We start from the raw sequence: 24846 nt of genomic DNA, 5'->3' as shown, positions 1-24846 counted from the left end.
GAGGAGCCGCGCAATCATCACAAAGTTACGCAACATCATATAAAGATCAATTCATGGGAGCTCAAAGCGAACGGCAAGGGGAGAAGGGGCATGGGGGATAAACTGGGATGGGGATGTGCTTTAATCTTTCCAGGGCAAATGGCTTTCTTGGTGGCCTAAATGATCCAAAAACGCCCCAGTTCCAGCCTCCCCCTCCTTTCTTCTGTCCAATTAACTTGACACAAATAGAAGCCAAAGGCAGGAGGAGAGTTACTAATGAATTCCCCCAGAGTTCAACAATGGGAGAAAAATAACATAATTCCCCACCAGCCTGGGTTCAATACTTTGCTGTGACTGCATCCATTTGGTCTATTTTCTAGAACGCGGAGCCATTAATCCCAAACCTCCCCCCCCGCTGCTGCATTTGAAATAGTTATGGAATTCAATAATCAATCTTTTAAATCTCTGCGGCTTTCTGCTATGGCCGTCTGCATGAAGTAATTCCAGCATTACAATGCTTCTCTCGCTGCTGGTTGCTAGGGAACAACCCGGAGAAACTCTTTCACTACGAGGACTACTTTCAAACAAGCCAGATTTCTCTTTTTTGGGGGCCCTGAAGGCTACAAACACACCCTGGTCACCAGGGGGACATTATAGTTTGTTGTTTCTTTGTGAGAAATCTCAAATAAAATCTTACATACTGTTGTTAAGGAGCATACATTGCAGATGATGTTGCAGCATAGAGAAAAAGGGGTTGCGTTTTTTTGTATCACTTGAAAACGAGAGAAAGGACATTAAAAAGATGTGTGGCTATTCTGTCTTGAGTTGTTGATTAATTTATATTTTGAGTACCTTTTTGAATTAAAAGGATGAAAGTTATCCAAATACTACCAATACTTACTTTGTATGTACTAATTACTGAAGTACATGGCAAATGCCACAAAAAAAAGAAATACTGAAACGTGGCTCAAAACAAAATCAACCCAAACCCATAAGAGACATAAAGGAAAGCGTGCATGCATGATACTAAATACTTAAATAAATGTGACTTACTGTTTTCAATCGGTTGCACTAAATTCCTAAATTAATTTTTAATGCAACCTTGGCAGTGCCAGTGGTCTCATGTTTGGAGAGTTTCCAGAGGGTCTCTGGGCTGCAGGACTAGAACAGCGTGTTCCCTCTGGGCTGGGAGCGAGCCAGCGGCGTTGCCTTTTGTTAGAAGCTAGACAACAGTGTCATCTATGCCCTTTCATGGTTTGTCATCACAATGGAGCGGGGGTCTAGCGCCTGCCTGTGTAAGGTGTGACTCCTCACCTTTTTTATCTCAAAAGGTTGTGAATGTCGCACTGTAAATCTTCATCGCAAAGGAGACAATGACAATGGTGTGACTGAGGTCAAGGGGGTAAATAAAGCTCAAAACACTTATGTGAGCTGATGAAGTATCTGGCGAGCTGCCAGGACAAAGAGAGATTGGTGCTGTGACAGTCACTTATCCGTGTAAGGCCAACTATGTCTCCTGTGTGGAAGTCATGCAACCATCTACAAGATGATCCCTGCTTCCACGGTCAGTTCTTTAAGCCCTGCTAAGGAGTCAAGGTGCACTGCTCTCGATTACAGTACTTCTCTGCACCACATCGGCGCGCCCAGCTCGCCTGTAGTCTTGAATAGAAGCTTCCTGTTTACAGAGTTGCGTTATGATCCCACCCAGGGCCTTTCACTTCACTCAGACTAAAATAGGCCGGAGCTCTGGATGGACGGGGATTCCAGGCTATATCCTGAGGATGTTTTACAAAAGAAACATGGCCAACCATTGTGGTCTTTCAGGACTTCAGTCACAAGTTAATGTTTTCCCTTTCCTTTGCATCCCTGAAACTAATGGAAATCACTGAATAGATCTTTTCACATGTACTACAGATCTCATCTTCTTTTTAGTTATTATTTTTCACTTAATGTTGTTGCATATTATTGCATGTATGGTAATTTTAAATAGAGAAACAATTTGAACCTTAAAAATGCATTATCACAAAGCTGAAACACTGGTAATTAATTGTTTACACTGTAAATGCTCCAATTTATGTTGTTAGTCAGCTCAGTTAGCATTATGTGGTTATCTTATCTTATTTTCCACCTTACCGTTCAATCAAATTAAGCCTGGTGTTGGCCAGTAACTTATGTGGCAATGAGCTATAAATACAAGCCTTTGTTTAAGACGACTTGGCATGTTCACAAATGCAGTTGGTAGCGACAATATAATTGGTGTGATTTTAAGTGTTTTTGACAAGCAGAAGCTGGTTGTAACAGGGAGTCATTGTGTTGGGTGCGCACCTCACTTGCTGGCGGATTCAAAGTGCATATAGGGAAGCCTGCCCTGAATGGACGGCATCCTTCCCTCCAATTATAATCAAATACAGTCTTCATTTAACGCAGCAATAACACAGCCTGCAGCAGTCGGACCTACGCAGGCGAGCAGAGCAACTTCAGCAACGCATGAGAACATTGTCCCAGCGTGAGTCACATACTTCATCTCACCTTGCACAACAAAACAGCATTAAATATACTCTTGATACGATCAGTTTGCAATCACAGTCATCTCTTCAGATTGACTGTATTAAACCAGTCATCCACAGCGCTTCACAACTGCTGATGTATGTTTGGACAAGAGGTTTCACAGTAAATACTCGCAGAGCCATAAGCCGCCTGTCACTCTGACCGATGCCTTCAGCCTCCTTTGTTACTGTGATTGATGGGTGCCCATTGTGTCGTCTTGTACATTTCAGACTAAAGCCTCTTTGCTCAACACTACTTCCCGTGCAGAGTGCGGTGTGCAGCCTTTTTTTCCTGTGAATCTCTGCTCACAACCAGAACAGAGGAACTGTAACCAAATTACAAAATAAGCAAATGCTGCTCTAAGAGGATTGTACAAGCATTAAGTTTCCCAAGCAAACTGCTAATTTGGCGTTATGTAAGCCTATTTTTGATGCTCGCCCTTTGCTGCATGACACATAAGGAGATCTGTACGCTAGTAATGGGAAGAGTGATTAATGAAAAGGGTTTGGTCTCAGCAGGAGAGGTTTAAGTGCAAAGAAAATATACGGCCATATGGGAAAACGTCTGGTAGTGGACGGCTGTTTGAGGTCAGCCGAGGCGAGTGTCAATTAGCCCGGTCAAGGTCCGAGGTGGAGATGAGCTAATGCCGTTTCATAAATAATGCTTGGATGCAACTGACGCTGCACAATTTAGAGAAAAAATGATTGCTGTAAGACTGCAAGAAAAACACACCACAATGTCAGCAGAGTAAAATCAATGTCATTCGCTCTACGAGGGGAATGTTGCATCACGGCAGTAAATGTCTTTCCACAAACTTGTTCCAGAGGACAAATCCTATATTTTAAAATTAATCTGGGCACATTGAAGCTCACTGGTCCTGATAATCTCTCGACTGGCACCCAAGCGATCTGGAGCCACTGGAAAGAGAATGCGGTTAATTTCAGGAAAGCTAAAATAATCATCCCCTTCTGTCAAAAAAGCAGGAGGCAGCGAGAAACTGTCAAACCTTCCAGTGAGAATCAGTTTACGTTTGAAACCTTGGTAATGAACGGACATTTTCCCTGACGGGCAACAGAGGGAACGGAGGGCTGCAGAGTTGGAAACGTGACCAACCACAGGTTAGACAAACCCCCAGGGACCAATTACAAAGATAAGGTTTCAACAAGACAGATATCTTACACCAATCCGCTCCACTGCACACAGGAAGTGGAACAACTGCAGTCCTAATCGCTGATTTCTAAATGGGGAAAACAATGTTGTGACGAGGCTTTTTCCCTCCTTTTCCTCTCAGCGTTCTTTATTAGGTCGTCCACTGCCCCTCGTATTCCTGCTGGCCGGACCCGAGGACCGCTTCTATCGCAGTTTTCCCTCCTGACAACATCATCCATTAGCACAGCTGTTGTTGCTCATGCTAGCATAGTAATGAATCACCTCTTTTAGCTCACATGGCAAGTAATCACCTGCCTACCAGCAGTGCAGCTGTTAATAAACCGCAGTTTGAATGAGACATGACAGGACACATTAGGATCCAATGCACACACAGCAAATGTGTAATGACTTGACATTTGAGCTAAACACCGGCTGGATGGTTTTTATAGAAGAATGTAAAATTAGCCATCGGGTCAAAGAAGTCCTGGTTGAGTGATGTGACGAAAAAAGGTCTTTCTCTGGACTCGAATCTGCTTCCTTCACACACTTTCCCTTTACACTCTTCCTGGTCCTCGCCTACACTGCAGCATGCATTTGTTTACACTAGAAAGGGAGGGATTTCCTTTGCATACAGACACACAATGTTGGCTGGTGGACTTACTGTACTGCTTCATTGTTTTTGGCTTTGAGAGTGGCTCTAGCCCAATGCTTGCAATGTGCAGTGTGAATTTTGACCCCGGGTGATCACGGTGCCCCAGTGCTTCACCTGGTAAAGTGCATAGCATTAAAGCCAAGTCTTTGCCGCAGTGGCCTGAACTCTGGCCCTTCTGAGAGCCCTCCTGCTTCATGTCCTCCCTTATCTCTGCCCTGACTTTCCTGTACCTCCCTCCACTTATGCAATAAGAGTAAGAAGGGAAAAGGTATTAGTTTGTGGTTGCAACACATACACGGATCACTCATGTGTCCTTTCATTCAACTCAGATTATTTGCCGTATTTCCCTTGAACAAATTTACCCCCATACGTAGTTATTTTACCTCACATTCTTTAAGAGTAATAGCACATAATGTGGGGGAAATGGTCTTGATAAGGGCAGAGCATAATACAAAAAAATGTCAGTTGTCAGTACTGCACATCAAATCTATTGAATGAAAATGTTCATATCATAAAACCCACATTATAGGGTCTGAATTATGTAGTTAAACAAACTCCTAAAAGAGATTGTAGTGAGGAAGATGCTCAAACAAAGGAACAATGGAGGGAAGCTGATAAATATTTGAAACCCTAAAATGAAGCAGGTGAGGACTGCAATGCGGACACAGTGTTAATGAAACAGGTTCTGGTTCCTACTAAAAGTACATCCTGTGGAGCCTTAATGCTAATGAAGCTGGCTACGCTTCCACAGCTGACTGGTAGGATGCCAATAAGGTGCCAATGTCTTTTTTCCTACGGTTGAAAAACAACACTTGTGGTAGTGAAAGGTTCTGTGCAATGAATTTAATTAAACAAGAAAATGCTTTACTGCCTGATCGGCCTCGTGCTAAGAAGCGTGTCAGAGAAAATCTTTAAGTTCTACCTACGCAATTGGAAATGTTAAAGCATTCATTTCACCCTCTTTCACTCTCAATTGTTCAGGATTGAGAAAACAAATTACACTGAAACAGCTGTAAGTACATGTTGCCCCGCTCACACATTAATCTCCAAATTAAAATCTCCAAGGACAACAGCATTATAAATTTGCAGCGCTGCCAAAAATGTTGCCCTGGACCTGATCCTGTTCGTGCGATAGCAACCACATTTAAGTGCCATTGTTACGAACACTGTAAACAAGTATTAGCTGCACGGTGAACCCACGGATTTAGAGATCTCTAATCACGCAAATTAATCAGCTCTTCATCTGATCCACGTCACGTCTGAGCAGTTCACCAGGAGGGAGGATTATACAGCAGATTAGACAGAGCGAGGCTAAAAAGCAAACTCACTCAAAGAAGTGCGTTAGTTGTTTACATCTATGACGTCACAAGCACTGGCATAAAATGCTCATCTTAACCCGTAAAGACAGTGTGGCTCTTGATGGGGTATTTGATGTCAGCCAAGGATTTAAGCTTTGCTTACTGAGCTTTACAAAAATCAGCTATCACTCTTTTCTCAAACGTAGGTGTCACTTTTTCCAAACGCTGGAATTTCCAAGCTGCCGTTTAGGAATGAAGCTTTTAATGACAGCCTCAGCAAGTAGCGTAACTCAATAGCGGTCATGTAAATATTGCACGTCAGGAATGGTTTATTCTCTAAGCTCTCCAAGCAGCCAAGTGGGTCTCGGACTAAGTTATGTAAAGACTGTGGTCGCTCAGTGGCATGATGTCTGTTGCCTTGCTGCTGTGAGGGCCAGTGGAATTTCTGCAGCCTTGACTCGGGTGCTGTTTTTTCTTTGCTTTAAAAATATCTCTGGGAATGTGAACACAGGGAAGTGAAACATGCCTTTGACATCAGAATCTGTGTAACTCACATGCAACAAATGTACAGCGTGACCCTGAAGGCAAAATCCCTGACGTATCTGACCAGATAAAATGCGATTTACAATCAAACGCAGCATTATAGTGATGGACCAAAGCAAGCAATCTGCACAGCCACAAGGCAAGCTTTTGTTCTTTTTTTAAGTTCTGCATGGTGATAGGAAAAGTTATGTGCAACCCCAAGCAACAAATATGTGTCTGAGATCACCCGGAGTGAGAAAGTCAGAGTAAAGATCAGAAAATGAAAGTATAGAAGAGAGGAGAAGAGCAGAGTAAGCAACTGAGAAGCCTCCGTGAAGCCTCTCGATAAACACTTTCACCCTCTATTGTTGTAAAAGGAACACCGATACATTACAGGATACTTTTGCAACTTCAGCAAAATTAATATGTGTTTTTTTTCATGTGCACCTCCTGAGGAAGAATCTACTTCAAACTCAGTTAAAACTAATTTTCTCTCGCCACTAAAATCTGAGTCAAGCTGCTGATTCGGTTCTTTTATCTGCTGCACAAGAGACAAAAGTTGTGTGACGTCTCAGTGGAACAGATTACGACCTCGCAGCCTCGTACCACATCCTTGCAGATCTGTCGTCGAAGAACAATCAGGCAGGAAACTTAATCGCAAAGAGGTAAATAATTCGCATATTATTACAGCTGGAACGCAATTGAGATCAGACTTTCACGAGGAACGTCTCAAAATGCAATCTCACTTGGGGTTTGTACCTTTATCTATAAAAGATTGTATGCACCTACCTTTGTCGTGAGTAAACAAAAAAGTACAAGTGCAATCACAGAAGTAGATATGTTGTTATCACATGATAAGGAGCGTTAGCTTGGTTTTGTGGTTCACGAGTACTAAATGATGCTTTATGGGGGTGAAAGCCGCACTTTGTTTACCTCACTTCAGTCTCAGTGGTGCATTCAAACACAAACTAGTCTGGATTGGCCTTTTCATTATTAGATTTTAGGGAGTAACAGGCGCACAGGGCTGCACAAACATCCTGGTGTATTCCGGTAAGGAACAAATCTGGAATGCAAATGCTTTCTGGCTCATAGTCAACCATGATATCAGACTTTCACATGTTCAATTAAACTGTAAAACCTGCTATAAAAGCCATCTTCCTGCAGTGAGGATATTATTTATACGTTTAAGATCAGCCCTTTTAATCAGCTGCTCCCTGTGCAGTCATCGCGCTGAAGAGTCAATGCTTTTAATACAATAATCAATAGCTTTTATGAGCCCACTGACCACCAGTCTGGACTTTGTTATATGGCCATCACAATCTAATGAGTAAAGAAACTGATGTGAAATTCAAAGCACGGTTCAAACGAGCCAATCATGGAGCTGCACTGGTGTGTGGGCAACGCACGTCGGAGCATTTGTTTTTTTTTTCTTCCCTTGAAATGATCCCCTGTATTTAAAGTGGGGAGGAATACGTCACCGTGACCGCTGTGTGTGCGTGTAACCACTTCGGCCTGCGCTCAGCCTCCAACTCTCAACACAAGAATAACATGTGACATCATTTCTACCGGGATACAGCGCTGCCGAGCACGAGCAAACACCGAGGGCAGGCGGCACCTAAATTTACAGGATGGATGGGAGCTGTGCAGAATTAGAAAAACCCCGTGCTGCCGGAGAAAAATGACACCATTACGACGGCAGTAGAGGACAGAAGTCCAGGTTAACTTCCTTGAGCCAAAGTCCAGGAGTGGGGTTTTAAATAGTTGTTCACATGCTTCTGACCAAAATAGGCAGACGGCTGCAAAACAACACCCAGTTTCAGAAAATAAAAACAGCTTCAGGGGGGGAAAGGGGTTTCGCTTTAAGACATTCTTCCTGCCTCGGAGTTCAAACAAAATCCTGACGCTTTTCCTCTTCCTGATTGTACTGAGCAGGATGCTGAGAGACAAGGCAGCTTTGTGCTCATCAGTCACTTAACATGTAGCCACTGCTTCCTGTACAGGTCGATCATCGGCTGTACTTTACTCTGTTTGGGGCTCTAAATGTTTGCCTGCAATACAATAAAGTAATAGGATCTTTCATGTAGTGATTTTAAACGAAATGTGTTGCATAAATATTGAGAATAGGCTGAAATTATTCTATCTACTATTCAAATTAAAAAAAAAAGAGTACGACGCAAAATTTAATTTGCATCACACACACACATATCTATACATATGCCCACGAGCCATTTGCGTCTTCAAAATAATATGGCTGAATGCATTAAGAGCTCTGCAACATTTATATGCTGTAATTACTTTTGTTCTAGTATAAACTGAGGGTCTTTGCTAATATCCTGCCCGGTTTTAAAGGATTAAACTAAATGTCATGCTTCAGTAAATATTTTAATAAAGAGGAACAGCCTTTGTCTGTTATATAACAGACAAATAACAGGGTACAGGAATGGTATGTCCATGTTGGCATGCCAGCTCTTCTATTTTGTACATAGCACACGTTCAACGCTCATTCTACTCACATATTAACATTTTAGTTGCTTCTCGTATTAGCAGGAGCTTTAAACTCCTCATTGTTGGTTTCTTATGCTGACGACCAGCTAATTATCTAGATACTAAACCTTATTTATTCATGACAAGTCTTCAGGGTTATAAATATCCTCTAAATGTTCCTTGTCTGCGTACAGACACTGCAGCCCGGTGCTCATCCCCCTCATTAGGTCGAGAATATGTGGAAACAATGTAAAGTAGGCAGCTTGTCCCTCCAGCTATGAAGCTGTAAAAAGCAGGGTCACGGCAGAGGAGGACTGTTGTTTGTGGCCTCTGGCTTTGCCACCTGGCTTGAAGAGAGAAGAGACGTCTCTCTCCCGAGCCCAGTCTCTAGTTGGAAATAAACAGAGGAGCGAAAGCAGAAGAATTCGTCGGTGCACCCTGAGGGGCCAGGTGCATGTTGATTTCTGTTCCTGTTCCTGTAAGACCACAGAAAGTGATTTCACTATTTATTTCCTCATGGCAGAGTTTGGTATCTCTCGGTATGACACCGTAGATTCAGGAGAGCGATGCTGCAGCAAAGTGTGCACTTCAAATCAGTCGAGTCTGGTTTAGTTCAATTCCTCTGAGGCCCAAAATAATGACATTAAATGTTCAAGAACGTAAACAAGTGATTCTCAATACCCATATACACAGCCACGACTATTCTGAGTTATGAGCTAATTGCAGACTGAAGACTTGAGCATGCAACTGGTCAGTGTGGAATGTTCCAACTTATCCATCTACTAAAACTTATGACGAATATAAAAAAACATTTAAGCACTTTCACTTACATACTAATGATACAAATAGAATTGGTTATGGATGGATTTGTAAATGAATAATGTTCATCCCAGGTTACTCGAGAACATATCTTTTAAACCATAGTGGAAATGCACGGTATGTTATTTATAATCATATTAAAAGAAGAGTTTCTACTTGATCATTTCATGGCAGTGTATATGAATCAAAGAGTCTATAATATCTTGCAAGATCATTTCCATATCTCTGATAAGTCAAATTTAATTTAGATGCCGTATCAGCTTCACATGAGTCCTTAAATATAACCCATACTAGTAGAACCCATCTTCTGAAGCAGACTCACTGTCATTGTGTCATCTCCACATCTGAAATTAACCCTCTTTCTGTTATGTTCTGCTGCAGTCGCTTTTAAGTGAATAAAAACACATTTCTAAAAGGAGACGATAGAAGAGAAGCTCCTGTAAGATAAAAACACCACGTCCACCCTACAACAGAATTAAAAATGATATTAAAAATAGCTCGAATGTGAGGCTGGTCTGCCAGTTGGCAAAAATAATCACCAATTCAAAATCCTCTAGTCCAATGTTTCTGAGAACCGCGCCACATATTAGAGAAGTACTTCAGTTAAATTCAAAGGGATGTAATTTTTTCACCCAAATACTGAAAAAAGAAATTACTGATCAAACGGCCGTGTCATGTAATCTTAATTCTTATCGCAACTTCAGCAAATATGCAGCTTCGCTCTCTGGAAGAATTGTGTCATCCCCCTTCCTCTAGTATCCGACTGCCTCCTCCTCCTCCTCCTCCTCCTCCTCCTCAGTCCGTTGTCAAAAATCCAGTGGCCTCCCAGTAACAGCCCAAAGAGAAGCGAACTGACAAAGCCTGGTGCGAACACTATAGCTGTCAAGTGGTCGGTTATTTAACCTGCCGTGTGACAATAGGGTGAGGCAGAGGGTCAAATCCCACTGTGGTCCGTTCCTGAGCGATAAAGACAGATCCTCTGACCGTTGGCTAATCCTGACCGAGAGGCCCTGCCAACACCATTAGGATAAACGGTGTCAGCCGCCACATTCGCTGGACGCTTGGTAAAAGAACACTGGGGAAGGTGCTGCTATAAAGAAAAACACAGAGCGAAAAGAGCAACCGGGACTCAGGGTCACATGAGATTCAACACCATGAAGATTAATGTCAAAAAAAGACTTCTCAATTATGATCATATAGCTTCTGGACGCTCTATAGAATGTCCACAGGCTAATTTTTTATAGACGTCTAAGTCCTGTGATCACATCACACTTTTCCCACCATGACGAAACCATTCCTACACATTGAGAATTAGTCATTGTTGAAACTGGCATAGTTTGCCTCTGCATTCATCTTTCATCACTTCTCAAAGACCTGCTGAATGAAATGTTTGTTCACTGACTCAGCACTAGGTCACGCTGCAAGTGTTGAAGGACCAGAGCCATCAAACCGAGTGGGACGTAATTCATGCAAGCCTCGGTCTTTCTTATTAGGAATATTTTCTCTTGGCAGGTTCAGACGTTCTCAGAAAACAGCATTCAGACTTTGCTTAGACGCCAAACTGTAAATTCTTTCAGGTGTTTGCAGGATGGAGCACGTTATATATCAGAAGTACGACGGCTTTGAATCATATTCTCCCTTCCACGCCCACAGCAGGGAACACTGCAGAGCTAGTTCTTGTTACCATTTAAAAAGGTCGATATCATGAAAACTACTTGAAACTATTGCCTCCTGAAAATATCCCGTAAATTTTACACACTCATACTCAGGATATCAGTTCCATAAATGGGCTAGATTTATTTCCATCAAGCTCCATTTATAATTCACAAGGGAAAATGGTGAAAGTTTTGGTAAAGAATGTCACACAGCATCCTTCCACCAGGTTTCATGAAAAACAATTCACTTGTTTATGTGTTGTCTTGCTTCTTCCTCTGAGGTAGAAATTGAAGATTGGCAATTGAAGGTCAATCAAATGTCACGAGCAACAGAAGCAACGTATAATTAACTTAATTAGTCAATTAGCAGAAATAAACTGTCAACAGACAGGTGACACATTTCTTTGTTGTGTATGATATGATACAAAATAAATCAGGAAACAATCAATTCTTGAAGCCTCAGGACATAAAACTATTCTGCCTGCTCCTGTTTTACATGAACATTTCTGCTACTGGTGTGAGCCAAAATCTATACCTCCACCTTTCTCCCCCCTGGACCGTGAAGGCATCGCTCACCTGCGCCTTGCACCCGGCAGTAAAGTCCACGGACCTCATGTAGTGCAGTTAACAAGCCATCAGTGACACCAATAATTGTTTCCTCAATGTCAGACAAACGGGCAGATGGCTGTGCCACTAACTGCAGCCCACTGGTTTAAGTGGTGGTCTATTGATTGTCCATTGTGTGTAAAGCCTCTGCTACAGTACAACCGAGCAGCAGCCCTGTGCTGCGGAGGCAGCTCTCAAATGAATTAAAGACTAAATACAATCCCAGGAGACAAACTGGATTCATTGGGTGTATCTGTGAAGCAAAGCTGATCATATCTGAGGTCATACACGCCTGGGTGCTGGTGTGCTTGTGGCTCAAGGGCAAAAACCACAGCCCACGGGATTTGCATGTTCAGAAGACACCCAGCTAGAGTGATGCTTGGGTGGCACAGTGCAGGAACAATAACGATCTGCAGCAACAAATAATAAAACTCTACTTGATCAATGGTAATTAATAGGAAGAGAAATGTAAAACATATAATCCTTAGATTCTGCCTTGCTCTATCATAAATGGTGATGGGTATAATTGCAAAAGCCCAATGAGACTAAATGGGATTTGTGAAGATGGGCTTCGCAAATAAGTGATTAACATGGCTCGCGATTACGCTAACATCACGATACTCGATATATATTGCGACACAATCATTTTCACAGACACAAACGGAGCTGAAACAATGTCCACGTGGGCCATCCTTTCAATGTCAAACCACAAACTCTCAAAAGTCCAATCTCTCTATACAAATATCTTATTTTAGAATATAGGACAAGATGGTGAATGTCCCCTGTACGTCTGAAGGTCTTCTTCACAATTTAATTAACCAACTGCCAATAGACGTTAGCAGGTGGATGTTAGGGACATATCTTCAGTTGTGCACCTCAGTGTCATCAAGTGTTTTGGGCCTTGTGATGAACGATCCAGGTCGAATCTGAGGTTAAAGGTGAATCTGACAGGCTACTGGCTTGTATGGCAGAACTATGAAAACCATGTGGCTGCTCAGTAGATCACACATCATTACCTTTATGTCTTTATTAAACTAAACACTGTCCCATTATATATATATATATATAAGTAAATATCGATATTTGGTGCCAACATATCGATAATCGTATTTCAGGATGGTGATAAATTGCCGAATCAATGTTTTTGCAAGATTGCACCACAATTATTTGTTTACTTTATCTTTTAAACCCAGTCAGGAAACCCCTGCATTTTGAATTACACCCATGAGCTGGATGCTCTGTAGTTTCTTCTTTCTACTGTGCACTTGTGTGTGTGATGTGCACGCCTGAATATAAAGTGAATCTCCTGTATCTGTCTGCTGTGTGGGGCTAATATGAGCTACTGGCTAATTTAGGATTAGTCTGAGCCTCTGAAGCGAACATCCCCCTGCAACTTTACTTTACGTGCCATCTATGCAGAATGCAAAAAGTCCAGTCTCCTGCACACACACAAAAACAACCCATGCACAGTCGTCTCCCCCCCCAACATGTGCAAAGAGCAGGACCGGGACTCCGGGCTGGAGGGTCAGAGTCCCACCGTGGCCGCAGCTCCTGTTATGTTAAGTGGCCTCGATGATCCGGAGCTGATACGGAGCTTAAGCGGGATGTAGCCGTGCTGCTATCCGAATGGCAACAGTTGCACACAGGGGGGGGGTGGGAAGACTCCTCCAGCAGCACCAGCAGCGGGTGTTGCCGGTAAAGAAAACACAGAAGTGACATTTTATGTATTTAAAACCAGTTGGGACCCCGAATTGAGTGAATCTCCTCTGACCTGTTGCGTCCGTTCCGCCGGGTTCATCATCACAGCCTGGCGAAAGCTGTTATCCACATAAGACGCCATTGTTTTGGAAAGACGTCGTGTGCAGGATCCTGGAAACGTCTTTATCCCGGGGAGGGGAGCGCGTTGGTGGGTATCCAGGGATGCGGATATAACCTGGAGGAGCTGCCCCTCTCTCTGTCTCTCTCTGTCTGCCGTGTCGCGTTATTCTCCGGATGAGCTAGCGGATGAGCTGGGAGTTGCCCCCGGAGCCAGGCCACGACTGGAGCCAGACAGCCGAGCCGAGCCGTCTCCTCTGGGGTGGGTGGAGGGGAGGAGGTGGGGGTGGTGTCTGCTGCTCTTTCCGCTGCCCCGAGCCGGAACCGGCAGCCAGCGACAAGTCCCCACCGACGCTGGAAAAACTACTTTCCCCCCCCCTTCTTATTTAACAAAAAAAAAAACACACACACAAACCGCGACGGAAACAGCCGCTTCCAACTAATCTCTCAACGCGGAAAATGTCCCTTCATTCGCGCGGACGATCTCCGGAGCTTGTCCCTGTGTCTTCAGCATTTCTGCGGGGCGACGTAAAGAGAGAGAACGAGACCGTGTCGGAACGAAACATTAAAACACACAAGGGGGGGAGTGGGGGAGTGAGCTAGCGGCTAACGGCTACAACCGGCGAGCTGGCGTCCATGTCGAGAGGCAGAGCCCGGGGAAACAGTCACTGGGAAGCGGTCATGATCGAAGCATTTTTTTTTTCTCCCCCCTCCTCGGCGGGTCTGGAAGTGAACACGGCTCCGCTCTGTTGTGCGCCACCATGGTGACTGACACCCCCGCGGTCAAGTCGGCCGCACTTAACTGTGACACTTCCTGCGGTCCTTTTCAGAACAAAAGCTCCGGTGACCGCAACCGTGCTTTATTGTCAAATACCAACACAGACAATGGAGGACACGGCGTATTAGGGGCGGTGTCTGTGTCTGTGGTTTATATAAAGCATTGCATTCTGCACATGGTCATGCATAATACATGGTACTCCCTGCTGTAATTAGCTCAGGTATTTCACTTAATCTGCTCATATCTCTGCAGGATATTATATATTTTATGTGCTCATTTCACCCTATGATGATGAAATATTTAAGATTTAAGGATAAGGTTAACAGTAGATGTTGTAGGAGAAGAAACAGGTCAGCTCAGCAGTGTAATAATTAAATTTAAATAAAACCAAGGTAGAAAGAGCTTATTATAAAAAACTAACACCAATGATCACCCCTGTATGCGTGTAGCACTAATACATTTAGATTATCTTCTCCGCTGTAATTAAGTTATTTCACATAATTCTGCTGATATCTCTACAGGACATTATATATTGTATGTGCCAATTTCACCCCATGAAGATGACGTATTTAAGATTTATGGATACAAGTTTCAATGCATCACACAAATTGTTGGATGGTAAGATAATAGATCATTTAGCTATCCATTAAGAAAAGGTCAATTAAACCCTGGGGGACGATGACATGCCTCAATGAGCTCTATCATCGTCCACCATGCATCATAATCATTTTAACTGTGTTTCCACGTTTTGTTCATATTAATCCGTTTCTCTTTAACTGTCCTGTTGTTCTTCAATGTCATTGTTCTTCCTTACAATTATCTTAAATGTTCATTTAGCAATTGATCTTATTTGAAGGACAAATCATTCATTTCCTGTCTGGCTGTTGTTGTCTCCGTGCGACTTGACAGAGATTTAGTCACAAGGGGCGAGTCCATTTAACAAAAAAGAAAAAGACATGGGATCGAGGAGGGCGAGTGCAATGTCAAAAAGAAGTGCTATAGCGCCACCTAGTGGATCATCATGGAACACTCATGTAGGTGGATTCAGCCAGTAAAAAGCAAGGTGTGGTCAGCGGTGTAACAGCAACCTAGTTCTCCTTAAACCTTAAATGTTTCATCTTCATAGAATGAATTGAAGTAGTTACTATAGTGATATTAGCAGATTGTAATGCAACATTCATGTACATTTACTATTATGTGCAGCAAAATCCATCACTGAATTCACAAACCTCATATGAATACATTTGTTTTCCCAGTCAATGCATTTCTCTGGTAGAACTTTTCTTCTGGCGAAAACCACTCTTGTTATTTTCGGGCTGCAGTGATGGCTTTAAAACTTAAGATCCTGCAGGGACTGACTTATCGCCCAGTGTCTGCATAGGGCGTTATCGATCCACGAGGGGAAATTCCCATGTTACAGCAGCAGAGAGGCTAAGAGGAAAACAGATGAAGAACTCTTTAAATAAATACAAGATGAAATAAGAAAGGAGGTGCCAATGTAGGCCTATTATAAGTATAACAATAATATTAGCTTTATTTATATAGCACCTGTGAAAACATGGTTCACAAAGTACTTTGGCAAACAAAGCAGACACGGGATACTCACAAGGGTGACTGCACAAACACATTCACACTGATTACAATTAATAAATAAAAGCAATAAGAAGACAGACATTCCTACATATATATTCATTCATACCTATACATGTGTAGCTATGTGCAATAGTCAAAATGATTCTAAAACTATGAACATTATGCTGTTGATGTTTTGATTATATTTGTTGTGAATTTAATAAATGGTGTTATTATGCAAAAAGAGAACTGGCACCATTTCTGCTCCCATGTTGATTTATGTCATGAAGGTATCCGGGACAAACTGAATTCAAATGTGCAGCGGACATGGTTCAATGGCAGAAACATCCCCTTGCTTTTAGAATGTAACTAGGCCACAAGCACTGACACCATGACAACCGGTTGTTGCATGACAACTGAGCATGACCCCGTGGGCGGAGGAGACCGCTGGGCTCAAGTTATCGCCAAAGGTTGCCCATTATTTAGGTGTAAGCAGCTTTGGACTGACCCTATAAGATGAGAGTGGGGCAATGATGGGAGACAGTGAAGCGGCAGAGGGGGGGTCACCGTGTGGAAGAAGGATGATTTTCACAGGTAGGAGAGAATGTTCTTTTATTGTGTTAATGCAAGTGTAGGAAGATAAATGTGTTTGGAAAAGGATGGAATTTGAGTTAAAGCAACGAGTCGGTTGCTTTGTCTTTAATATGCATCTGTTGTTATCATCACCAAGACCGCTAATTGGTTGGGACTCATGTGTTGTCAGGCTTCTGTAACACAGGCTTCTTTGAGATGATGCTGAAATAATATAATATCAAAACATATGTTCTGTGTCAGAGCAAATGTGAATGTAACTGGACACACGGTGGCGCTGTAACCAGGGCCACAAGTAAGTGGACATATTCTGCGAGTGTGCAGGTTTGAGTGTGTAGTTATAATAAGGTATTCTGTATGTGCATTAAGATTTTGTGAATTTAAAGTGAACTTGTTTGATACATCTGAGTTTCCTGCTCTGTTTGGGTAAATATTACACAGAGAGTAAATATGGGTGGGAGGCCTTTTCTTCTGTAAATACCTTTTAATGTTGTTTAATGTCGGGGAGGCAGGTAAGATCACCTGTAGTTTCCTTTAGGTAAGTTTGTGGGAATTGATTACAGATTGTTTTGCTTCTTGTTTTGCCTATATCTTCATTTTTTCATTTATGTTGTAAAAATAAATACTTATTGTTTGACTGTCGTGGCACTGGACATCCTGGGGAGTGGGGAAAAGGGTTATTCTCAGGTTACCCCACACCGGGCGTAACATTACATTGTCAATGCACATGTTATTGTCTGTCTCTGTCATATGACCGAACACACATGAACATTTCCTCAATAAAGTATTTAGATGTCTTCTCTTTATGTCCCCTGTGTCTGTCAAGGTCCAGATGGAATCGGAGACTACAGGCCGAGATCAAATTATTTCCCCCGGCACATCGGTGAGGGCGCGTCGTCACCTGAGGCCACAGGAGACCTCAGTTATCTGTGCCGAGCTGCACCCCGCGCCCCACCTCCTATGCCCAGGCAGAGCTACGTGGGGGAGGTGGGCTGGGGCTGGCAGTACAACCAGGTGTTGAACAGTGGGACGCTGCTCAGCAATATGCAAATCAAGGTACTGCTTGTGTGCAAATGAGCATGAAGAAGCATCATCATCATCATCTTCACTTAATGCACCACAAAGATTCACTACTGCAGGTAGACATTACATTTAATGCAGGATACTGAGGCACAGAAATACCAACAGTCCCCTGAAACTCAATCAGGCTGCACCAAATTAAACACACTTACAGAAAGCATTACCCTTAATACTTATTTCCTGGGAAACCAGTGAAAATGTTTAAAAACACAGTATCTTGCAAAGTTGAAGAAAGATGTAAAATATTCCTGGATCATTCATTCGCCCCAGGATCTGGATACGCATCAATATTTGATGGGTTCTCTGCAGATCCATACCACAACCTTCAATTAGTGCTAATCCATCCTGTAGTTTTTGGTGTAATCCTGCTAAATAACAGACGGACACTTTAACAAACACAGACCTCATTGGCAGAGGTACTGCCACTCATTACTTGTGACCCCAGAAATAGGGATTTCAGAGGAGTCACGATGGATGTCAATATTCTTTTTCTTTCTCAGGAAAACCAATGTTATCATAATGTAGATAAAATAAAACAGCATCTCAGGAATGAAATAACCGAGCCCTGTCTTCCTCTCCCGACAGAAGACGGACATACGGACGGCAGTGGAGGACAGAGTGGCTCACAGGTTTCAGAACCAACAGTGAGACAGAATTTCTTCCCCTCACTTTTGTCTTCATGTTTCAATCGCTCAGACTCGTGTTACAGGATTGTGCTGTGTCAAATGGACAAGTGACAGCATGTTGCACAGTGTTGAGTGACTGCATTGGAGGTTATCTGCTTGTCCGTTCATAATGCAACATGTTTACCTCTGCAGGAACAAACATTGCCTCGAGCTGGAGACAGGAAATCAGAAATCATCAAAACACACACACACACACACACACACACACACACACACACACACACACACACACACACACACACGGACCCAAAAAAACACCTTCGAAGATTCACATTGTAAATTTATCTTCTTGAATGACACAGTATCTACAAGCCACTGCATGTACACTAAACTTAAAAACTATATCTGGATAGAGATTCTATTTTCTGTTGTGTTCATTTTCTTACATTGTGGTTTAAATCTTGTTTCAAAAAACATTTCTTCACTTTTATGTGTGCAATTGTGGTCGGGCCCCTTTTATTTCAAATTATTCAATTATGTTAATATATTATAACTTTAACAAATTCATATTTTAAGATATTTTAATATCCTTAATGGTGCAGTAGTCCCACAGACTTCAAGAATATATAACTAAACAGACCAACACCTTACAGACGGGTCATGTAGGTTGTATTTTCTAATGTGTCAACCTGGAAGTTTCCACATTCTCCATTTATTCACTCCTTTTGTTTTCTGGTCTAATCATCAGAGCCTCGTGGGACCAGGACTGTGAGGTTTGTGCAGAGACAGCGCACATTCATCTATGTCACTGCTTCAGTGTGAGAAATAGCAAAACAACTCCATTTTCAAAACAAGAAAATTATCATATGACAACATATCTGGGGAGACAAAAACATATTGAGACATATAGGAAACCAAGTTCTAAGGCTGAATAATGGACTGTCTTCATAAAATGATCGGGTGTTCGAGCTATGAGAGGAGCTCACAAAGAAACATGTGAGTGTCACTCTGCTCATCAAATGGGCCCATTTGTTGAAAGGGTTTGTTATTAGGCTCACAGTCTCTCAGAAGAGATCAACAAATGGTTTCCTGGAATCACGCCCTTCAGCAGCCATGCAGTCAGCACGCAGAACACAATCACCGTCAACAATAGACGAGTCAATATTGTGCGTCTGTCCAGGGGAACAGGACACGCAGCAAGAGCCTCTGACACATAGGAGCACAGACTCTTAAAGGGGCAGATGTCAGCCTCCAGTGAAAAGAACAGGTTTGAACTGTATGTAGGAAAATATACAATTTAAAAACAATTATAGTACATAGTTTGAAGTATGTTGTTATGTCCTCCCTTTGAGATTCATTCGTGAGGCTCGATGTTTTTTTCAATTTCCATCCTGAAGTAGAATCAATTCTAGGGCACATTCAATTAAATACTCGACGACTATAATATAAGTAGAAAAAACCCCGACTGAGGAGGTGAACAACATAATTTAAAAGCTGTTTATCTCAGCTGGTCAACCTCAGTTGTTCTACAAGTCTGCAGATTAATTACTTAATTCAAATGATTACAATTTTTACTAATCTGTAAAACATACTTTTCCTGATTATAATCATAAAACTCTTAAAAGTAAGTGTCTTCTTGAGAAAACATAAATTCAAACTAATTGGTGTAACCGGTGGAGTTTGGTCTAACCAACAAATTAAAAGGAAAAAACGAACATTAACTTTCTTTGTGAGGTGTTTGATTGCTTTATTTTATTATCCCGCAGAAAGAGCCAAATAAAGAAATCTTCCTGTTGTGTGCATAAAAGTCATTTTGGAGGCGGGGCTTTGACGCAAGGTCCAATGGGAGGAGGTGGGATGTATCGGCTTCATTTCATTGCTTTTCCAGGATTACCAACCCGTGCTTTAAATACTCCAAATGTATAATGAACTCTGTTGCACATATTTCCTGCTGTGTAATCAGCTTCACTCCATTAGCCTCCAATAATAGTTTGATAGGGTTGGAGTCCGGGGTGTGTGAGGTATTACAGGGGGAACACATCTCTGAAAGTGATGAGTTACTACCTATGTGAAATAATATTGAGCCAATTATAAAACATCACACCCTGAAGATTTACATGTAGATCAGTGATGTATTTCTTTCATGGACTCCCTGTCCCCTCCGATGACTTCCTGTTTGTTTCCTCCCAGAAAGAAGATGGCAGATAACTGACGACGAGTCAAGTTTTCACAGAGACGGGTTGAACGGCAGATGGCTTCTCACCACCCACGGCGGCCAGAGGAGCAGGCTGCTAATGAGACTTGTCGAGTTGGATTAAACATCTTTTCATTCCTGTAACATGTCGAACATTCAGCACTTTCATTTGTCACTGCCCCCCCCGCAGCCAGAATGATGAAAGAGAACTTCACATAAATTCCCGACATCAAAGACCCTCAGTTTGTTGTCCTGCACAAGTCCACACACACACACACACACACACACACACACACACACACACACACACACACACACACCTGTGAAAGTTCATGGAAAGTTTACGACGCCACTTCATTAGTTTCGATCATTGCAAATCATTTTGGAATTCTGAACTCGTGTGAAGCTTTGGCAGTAAAGTCTGGGCAAAGAGGGAATTTGCTCAATGTGGTGGAACATGGCAGATATATAGTTTTTATATCATTTCCAAAAAACAAAAGCAATCACAAAGTCAAGGTGTTCAAATGTCTCCCTCTGTGTCACATACAGGACTTTTCATTTCCTACACCTGTTTTGTTTCAGTTTTATGTCGGTTTGTTTTGATTCTAAGCAAGATTACACAAAAACAACTAAATGGATTTTCATGAAGCTTGGTAGAAGGATGGAAAATGAGCCAAAGAAGAATCCCTTGAATTTTGTTGCAGATCTGGATAAAGGGGCAGATCCAGGAATCCTTATCACTTCTGTTAACACGTTTTTGGTGTGGATCAATTTAAAATCTAGGGAATTAAAATGTGGTTTCATAAGGGGACTGTTGGGCCTTAATGGATGTATGCGCTCTACTGAGGGTCATTCTAGTTCCTCTAAATAGACACACAACATGGTGAGATCACAATCTTTGTAGTTCAGTAGATCTCACTGTCATTTGTCCCAGTATAAACAAAGAACCCAATAAAGGACCAAAGTTGCAATAAGAACTTATTTTATTGAAAGACAGTCAATCTTTTTGAACTGTAGACAAATGTGCTCAGTGAATTGTTGCCATCTATGTCCACTTTTCTTAATACCCCTGTGTTTTGGATGCAGAAGTCTCCATCGGGATGTAGGATGCGATAGAACTTCCTGGTCTGTGTTAGAATTCAAACAACAGATATTCAGGGACTCACACACACGCCTCAGTCTGAGGACATGTGTTATCCAGTGTCTCAGTCTCATTGTCTTCTTTGGCCCCATGTACCAGTGTCAGCTCTCGTGCTGATTGCTGGACTTTCACCTTGAACACGTCACACTTCTCAGGTAACAGGCCTTTGTTGAAGAGCACAGACGTCAGATAGGAGAACAACACGATGGCAGCAATGGCAGACAGCATGGAGATGGTCTTAACTGGAGCGTACTGAACATAAACTCCATCCTCAAGAACACATCCTGGGAAGTGGAGGACAACTGGCAGCCCGAGTGATGGGAGTCCACTGAGAACTCTGAGCACCAATCCCACCACACAGCCCATAACAGCTCCGTAACCATTGGAGATATTGGCGAAGAGGACGCAGACCAGTTGAGGGAAGATTATGACGTAGGTCAATTCAGTACTAAGAATCCAAAAGAGTAAGACACTGTGTTTCTGGTTGGTTAGTGATGTATCAACCAAACCCACGACCAACACAGCAACTCGGATCACCCACTGAATCTCTCTGTCTGATGCCTGGAGAAAAAGTGGAGAGGAGGAGGTGAAGAGGTTTGAGATACTAACTATTATCTTATAATTCAAATTTTCTCACCTGTGGCCTCAGGATGTTCTTGTATATGTTGGAGGTGAAGATAGAAGCAGCAGAAATCAAACCAGAATCAACAGATGACATCACAGCAGCAGCAACACATCCAGTTCCGATTATGGAGATGGAGGACGGGGTGAGGTGCTGTAATGTGATGGGCAGGATTTGAGCTGCTTCCCCACGATCATATGGAAATGGAGAACCATAAGACGTCAGGTTCCAATCTGAGGAGCAGACCAAAGAAAATTCATTCAAAAATAGAACATTGCAGTGGACACCGTATAAAGTGATCAAGGATAAAGTAATCAAACGTCCACATCGTCAACAGAATCGCTCCTATTCAAAGGCTGGTTAAATAATTTGGTTATAGTGATCAAGTAGTCTGCTTACAGTGATCATTTGGGGTCTTTTTATTTCTTGGACGGTAAAATAGTTGTTTTTTTTTACAGTTGACGCTCCTGCACTAAGGATTGGGACTCAGCACTTTGTTTTATATGGTAATGGATTGGTTTTCTGTGATTTAACTATTGATTTAACATGTTTTGTTATTTCGGTAGCATTAAATACAACAGATAAGTGGATGTAAGATTTCACAGTTTACATAAGTATGTAGAAGTTGTCAGTACCTGTAGATGCAGCAGCAGCCCCAAGCAGTATTGGAGGTGTTCCAAACACAAGTATGAGGAAAGCAGCGACAAAGCACGAGAACTTAGCTGTGGCTAATGAAGAAGCTGCCAACGTCCTCTGGTGTAAACACTGATATCCCTGACATCCCAGTGCCTTGAAAATGAAACAGAATTAATATATGACTCATTTATCTTGAGGATTTCTCTCAACACTAGAGTGAAGTACATTTGACATCAGCCACAGTTTTGCTCCATCTTACAAACATCAAGAACTCATCAATCATGATCCCGGTCTTCTCCAGTCCTGGTGCACCAATCCAGGGAGCGTGTAAGGTGTTGTTCATCAGTGTCCCGCTGATGTCCAAGCAGTTAGGGTTCATCAAGACAAAGGGAACACACAGCCACTGCAGAGACAAATACAAATGTAAGTAATGAACAAGGACCAGCGCACTTTATAAAACCTTAAAGAACAGCAACTCACCAAGCTAATGAATATAAGAACAAGCTGAATAATATCAGTGTAGGCCACAGAGTAGAAACCTCCCAGCAGAGTGTAGATGATGACAACTGCAGCAGAGATCCAGATACACAGAGTGTAGGGCAAATCCAGGACCACACTCATGGTGCCTCCTGTTAAACACCTTGTATCAGTGGAATTCTACTTATATACAGACTGTACAAATATCACTGACTCATATTCCTTCAAATACATTTATTTTAAACTGACATTTAAACACACACATATATGAGGAGAGGTTAAAGTGCTCCTGTACATTCTCACTTACCTAAACTAATCAGTGTTCCTGCTACCCATAGTATATCAGTAAAAACTGAGGTCAGGCTCAGTCCAGCTGTCAGAACTTGTCCATACTTGATGCGGAAAGGGTCCATCATTGTGACACACTTCATTTCTCTTAGTGGTTTAGCAAACACCAGGCCACCTTGATGTAATGAGGGGAAAAACAGAAACTAATGATAATATCAAGAAATCATAACAAATAATGATTCAACTTAAGGTGAAATGATGAAGTAAAATTGCCAACTTAAACTTACATATAATAAAAGATACGCTGTATGCAGTTAACATCATGGCTGCCCAGGTTAGTCCCATTGACGGAGTGTACACCATCTCAGCTGTGCCAACAATGAAGCCTCCTCCAACCCATGTAGCTGCAGGATGGATCAACACACAGCAGATATTTGGACAAAGACTAAAGGTTAGATCATAATTCAGTATTATTGATCAATAGGACCAGTAGTACCTCATCCAACCAAGACTGTTGTTAGTCAAATCTGATTTGGCTGTTTATTATTCATACTAAACAACAATTCATGATGTTTTCTCGTAAAAATACTGCTTTTATAAATCGCCAGGTCTTTCTGCCTCCATGCCTGTGACAGAGAAGTTTCCATCCTGTTGTCTTCAGCTGAGCTGTCCTCACCTGTCAGGGTGAAGATTCCCACCACCCAGTTGATGCTCCGGTTTCCCAGTAACGTCATCTCCATCTCATTGGCTCCACTTTTCTTCTGTTTCCTCTTGGACTTGAAAGAAGCCCAGATGCCGGTCCCAAGGACCATCAGGTAGAAGAACACCATCAGTATCACTCCTAGGATGTTCACTGCCATGATGAAGAATGTTGACTGTCTTTCACACCAGCGTGTTTTCACCTGAGTGACCGATGAGAGAAACTGGGAAAACAACAGACCCACAAAGAGACATGTAGACGTGTGTGGCTTCTGAAGATTTACTGCTTCACTCTCGGCTCTTAAAACAATGTGTGTCTCAAGAGACTTTTCGGCAAAATTTATTTCTTCTTTGGGAAAGAATGGGCAAGGTTTTGTGTGTTAGTTTGTCTCCTTCCATCAGAAAAAGGTGACTTGATTTAATTTGTACTGAATAACTCTCGCTTCTATTACGCAAGATAATGTGGCCCCGATGCCCAGATGTAAAAAAACAACTGAATAAAAACATAAAATGCCTCCATACAGCTCCTGTGGTGTCATCCAAGTATCCGGAAGCCCTGACATTCATATTGCACTCGAAACGGCGTCATTACATTTCATTTAGCTGACGCTTTCAT

At 42.3% G+C, this 24846-nt stretch overlaps 3 protein-coding genes across 21 annotated transcripts in view; 1 reads left to right on the top strand and 2 right to left on the bottom strand.

Moving 5' to 3' along the window:
* Positions 1-13924, bottom strand: part of rapgef2 (Rap guanine nucleotide exchange factor (GEF) 2) — a 96923-nt gene extending 82999 nt beyond the window's left edge. For 6 of the 15 annotated variants that reach the window (XR_004615324.1, XM_034598990.1, XM_034598991.1 and 3 more), the window contains exon 1: positions 13483-13924. Coding sequence is in view for 14 of the 15 variants with exons in the window: in XM_034598990.1 (XP_034454881.1) it covers positions 13483-13551 (69 nt within the window). In the remaining variant the exon portion in view is untranslated. The remainder of the gene's footprint in view (positions 1-13482) is intronic. The other 9 variants (XM_034598992.1, XM_034598993.1, XM_034598994.1 and 6 more) reach the window with 3 other exon arrangements.
* A 2371-nt stretch (positions 13925-16295) lies between these two features.
* LOC117769846 (uncharacterized protein C4orf45) lies at positions 16296-20606 on the top strand. Of its 5 annotated transcripts, none has more exons than XR_004615328.1 (4): positions 16296-16470; positions 17294-17523; positions 18136-18256; positions 20364-20606. XR_004615328.1 is itself a non-coding variant. In XM_034599008.1 (4 exons), exons 1-4 carry the CDS (start codon positions 16407-16409, stop codon positions 20383-20385), a joined length of 372 nt encoding a protein of 123 aa, XP_034454899.1. In that variant the 5' UTR covers positions 16296-16406; the 3' UTR covers positions 20386-20606. The 5 variants fall into 5 exon arrangements, 3 of the variants coding, with proteins under 3 accessions (XP_034454899.1, XP_034454898.1, XP_034454900.1); XM_034599008.1 differs by having other exon boundaries at positions 18136-18191; XM_034599007.1 differs by having other exon boundaries at positions 16299-16470; positions 18133-18191.
* Positions 20607-21529: 923 nt separating this feature from the next.
* Positions 21530-24391, bottom strand: LOC117769836 (high-affinity choline transporter 1-like). The gene is made up of 8 exons (XM_034598981.1): positions 24208-24391; positions 23819-23935; positions 23551-23706; positions 23247-23395; positions 23026-23169; positions 22766-22919; positions 22146-22363; positions 21530-22069 (listed from the first exon to the last, which is right to left on the bottom strand). The coding sequence occupies exons 1-8, from the start codon at positions 24389-24391 to the stop codon at positions 21530-21532; spliced, it is 1662 nt and encodes a 553-aa protein (XP_034454872.1).
* Positions 24392-24846: the final 455 nt, after the last annotated feature.

This window comes from Hippoglossus hippoglossus, chromosome 10 (assembly GCF_009819705.1).
Source record: "Hippoglossus hippoglossus isolate fHipHip1 chromosome 10, fHipHip1.pri, whole genome shotgun sequence".
NCBI lineage: Eukaryota > Metazoa > Chordata > Actinopteri > Pleuronectiformes > Pleuronectidae > Hippoglossus > Hippoglossus hippoglossus.
Note: the sequence above shows the minus strand (reverse complement) of the source record. Positions and strands in the feature narration are given on the sequence as shown.

What these genes read in the sequence shown, in the direction of transcription:
- LOC117769846 (XM_034599007.1), top strand. Translation starts at nt 16,407, where the DNA reads ATGATGGGAGACAGTGAAGCGGCAGAGGGGGGGTCACCGTGTGGAAGA. An exon ending in AAGAAGGATGATTTTCACAG is followed by an intron (nt 16,471 to 17,293) that starts GTAGGAGAGAAT and finishes GTGTCTGTCAAG; the next exon opens with GTCCAGATGGAATCGGAGAC. An exon ending in TCAGCAATATGCAAATCAAG is followed by an intron (nt 17,524 to 18,132) that starts GTACTGCTTGTG and finishes CTCTCCCGACAG; the next exon opens with AAGACGGACATACGGACGGC.
- LOC117769836 (XM_034598981.1), bottom strand. Translation starts at nt 24,391, where the DNA reads ATGGCAGTGAACATCCTAGGAGTGATACTGATGGTGTTCTTCTACCTG. An exon ending in GGGAATCTTCACCCTGACAG is followed by an intron (nt 23,936 to 24,207) that starts GTGAGGACAGCT and finishes TCCATCCTGCAG; the next exon opens with CTACATGGGTTGGAGGAGGC. An exon ending in GGCTGCTGCTGCATCTACAG is followed by an intron (nt 22,364 to 22,765) that starts GTACTGACAACT and finishes TCTGCTCCTCAG; the next exon opens with ATTGGAACCTGACGTCTTAT.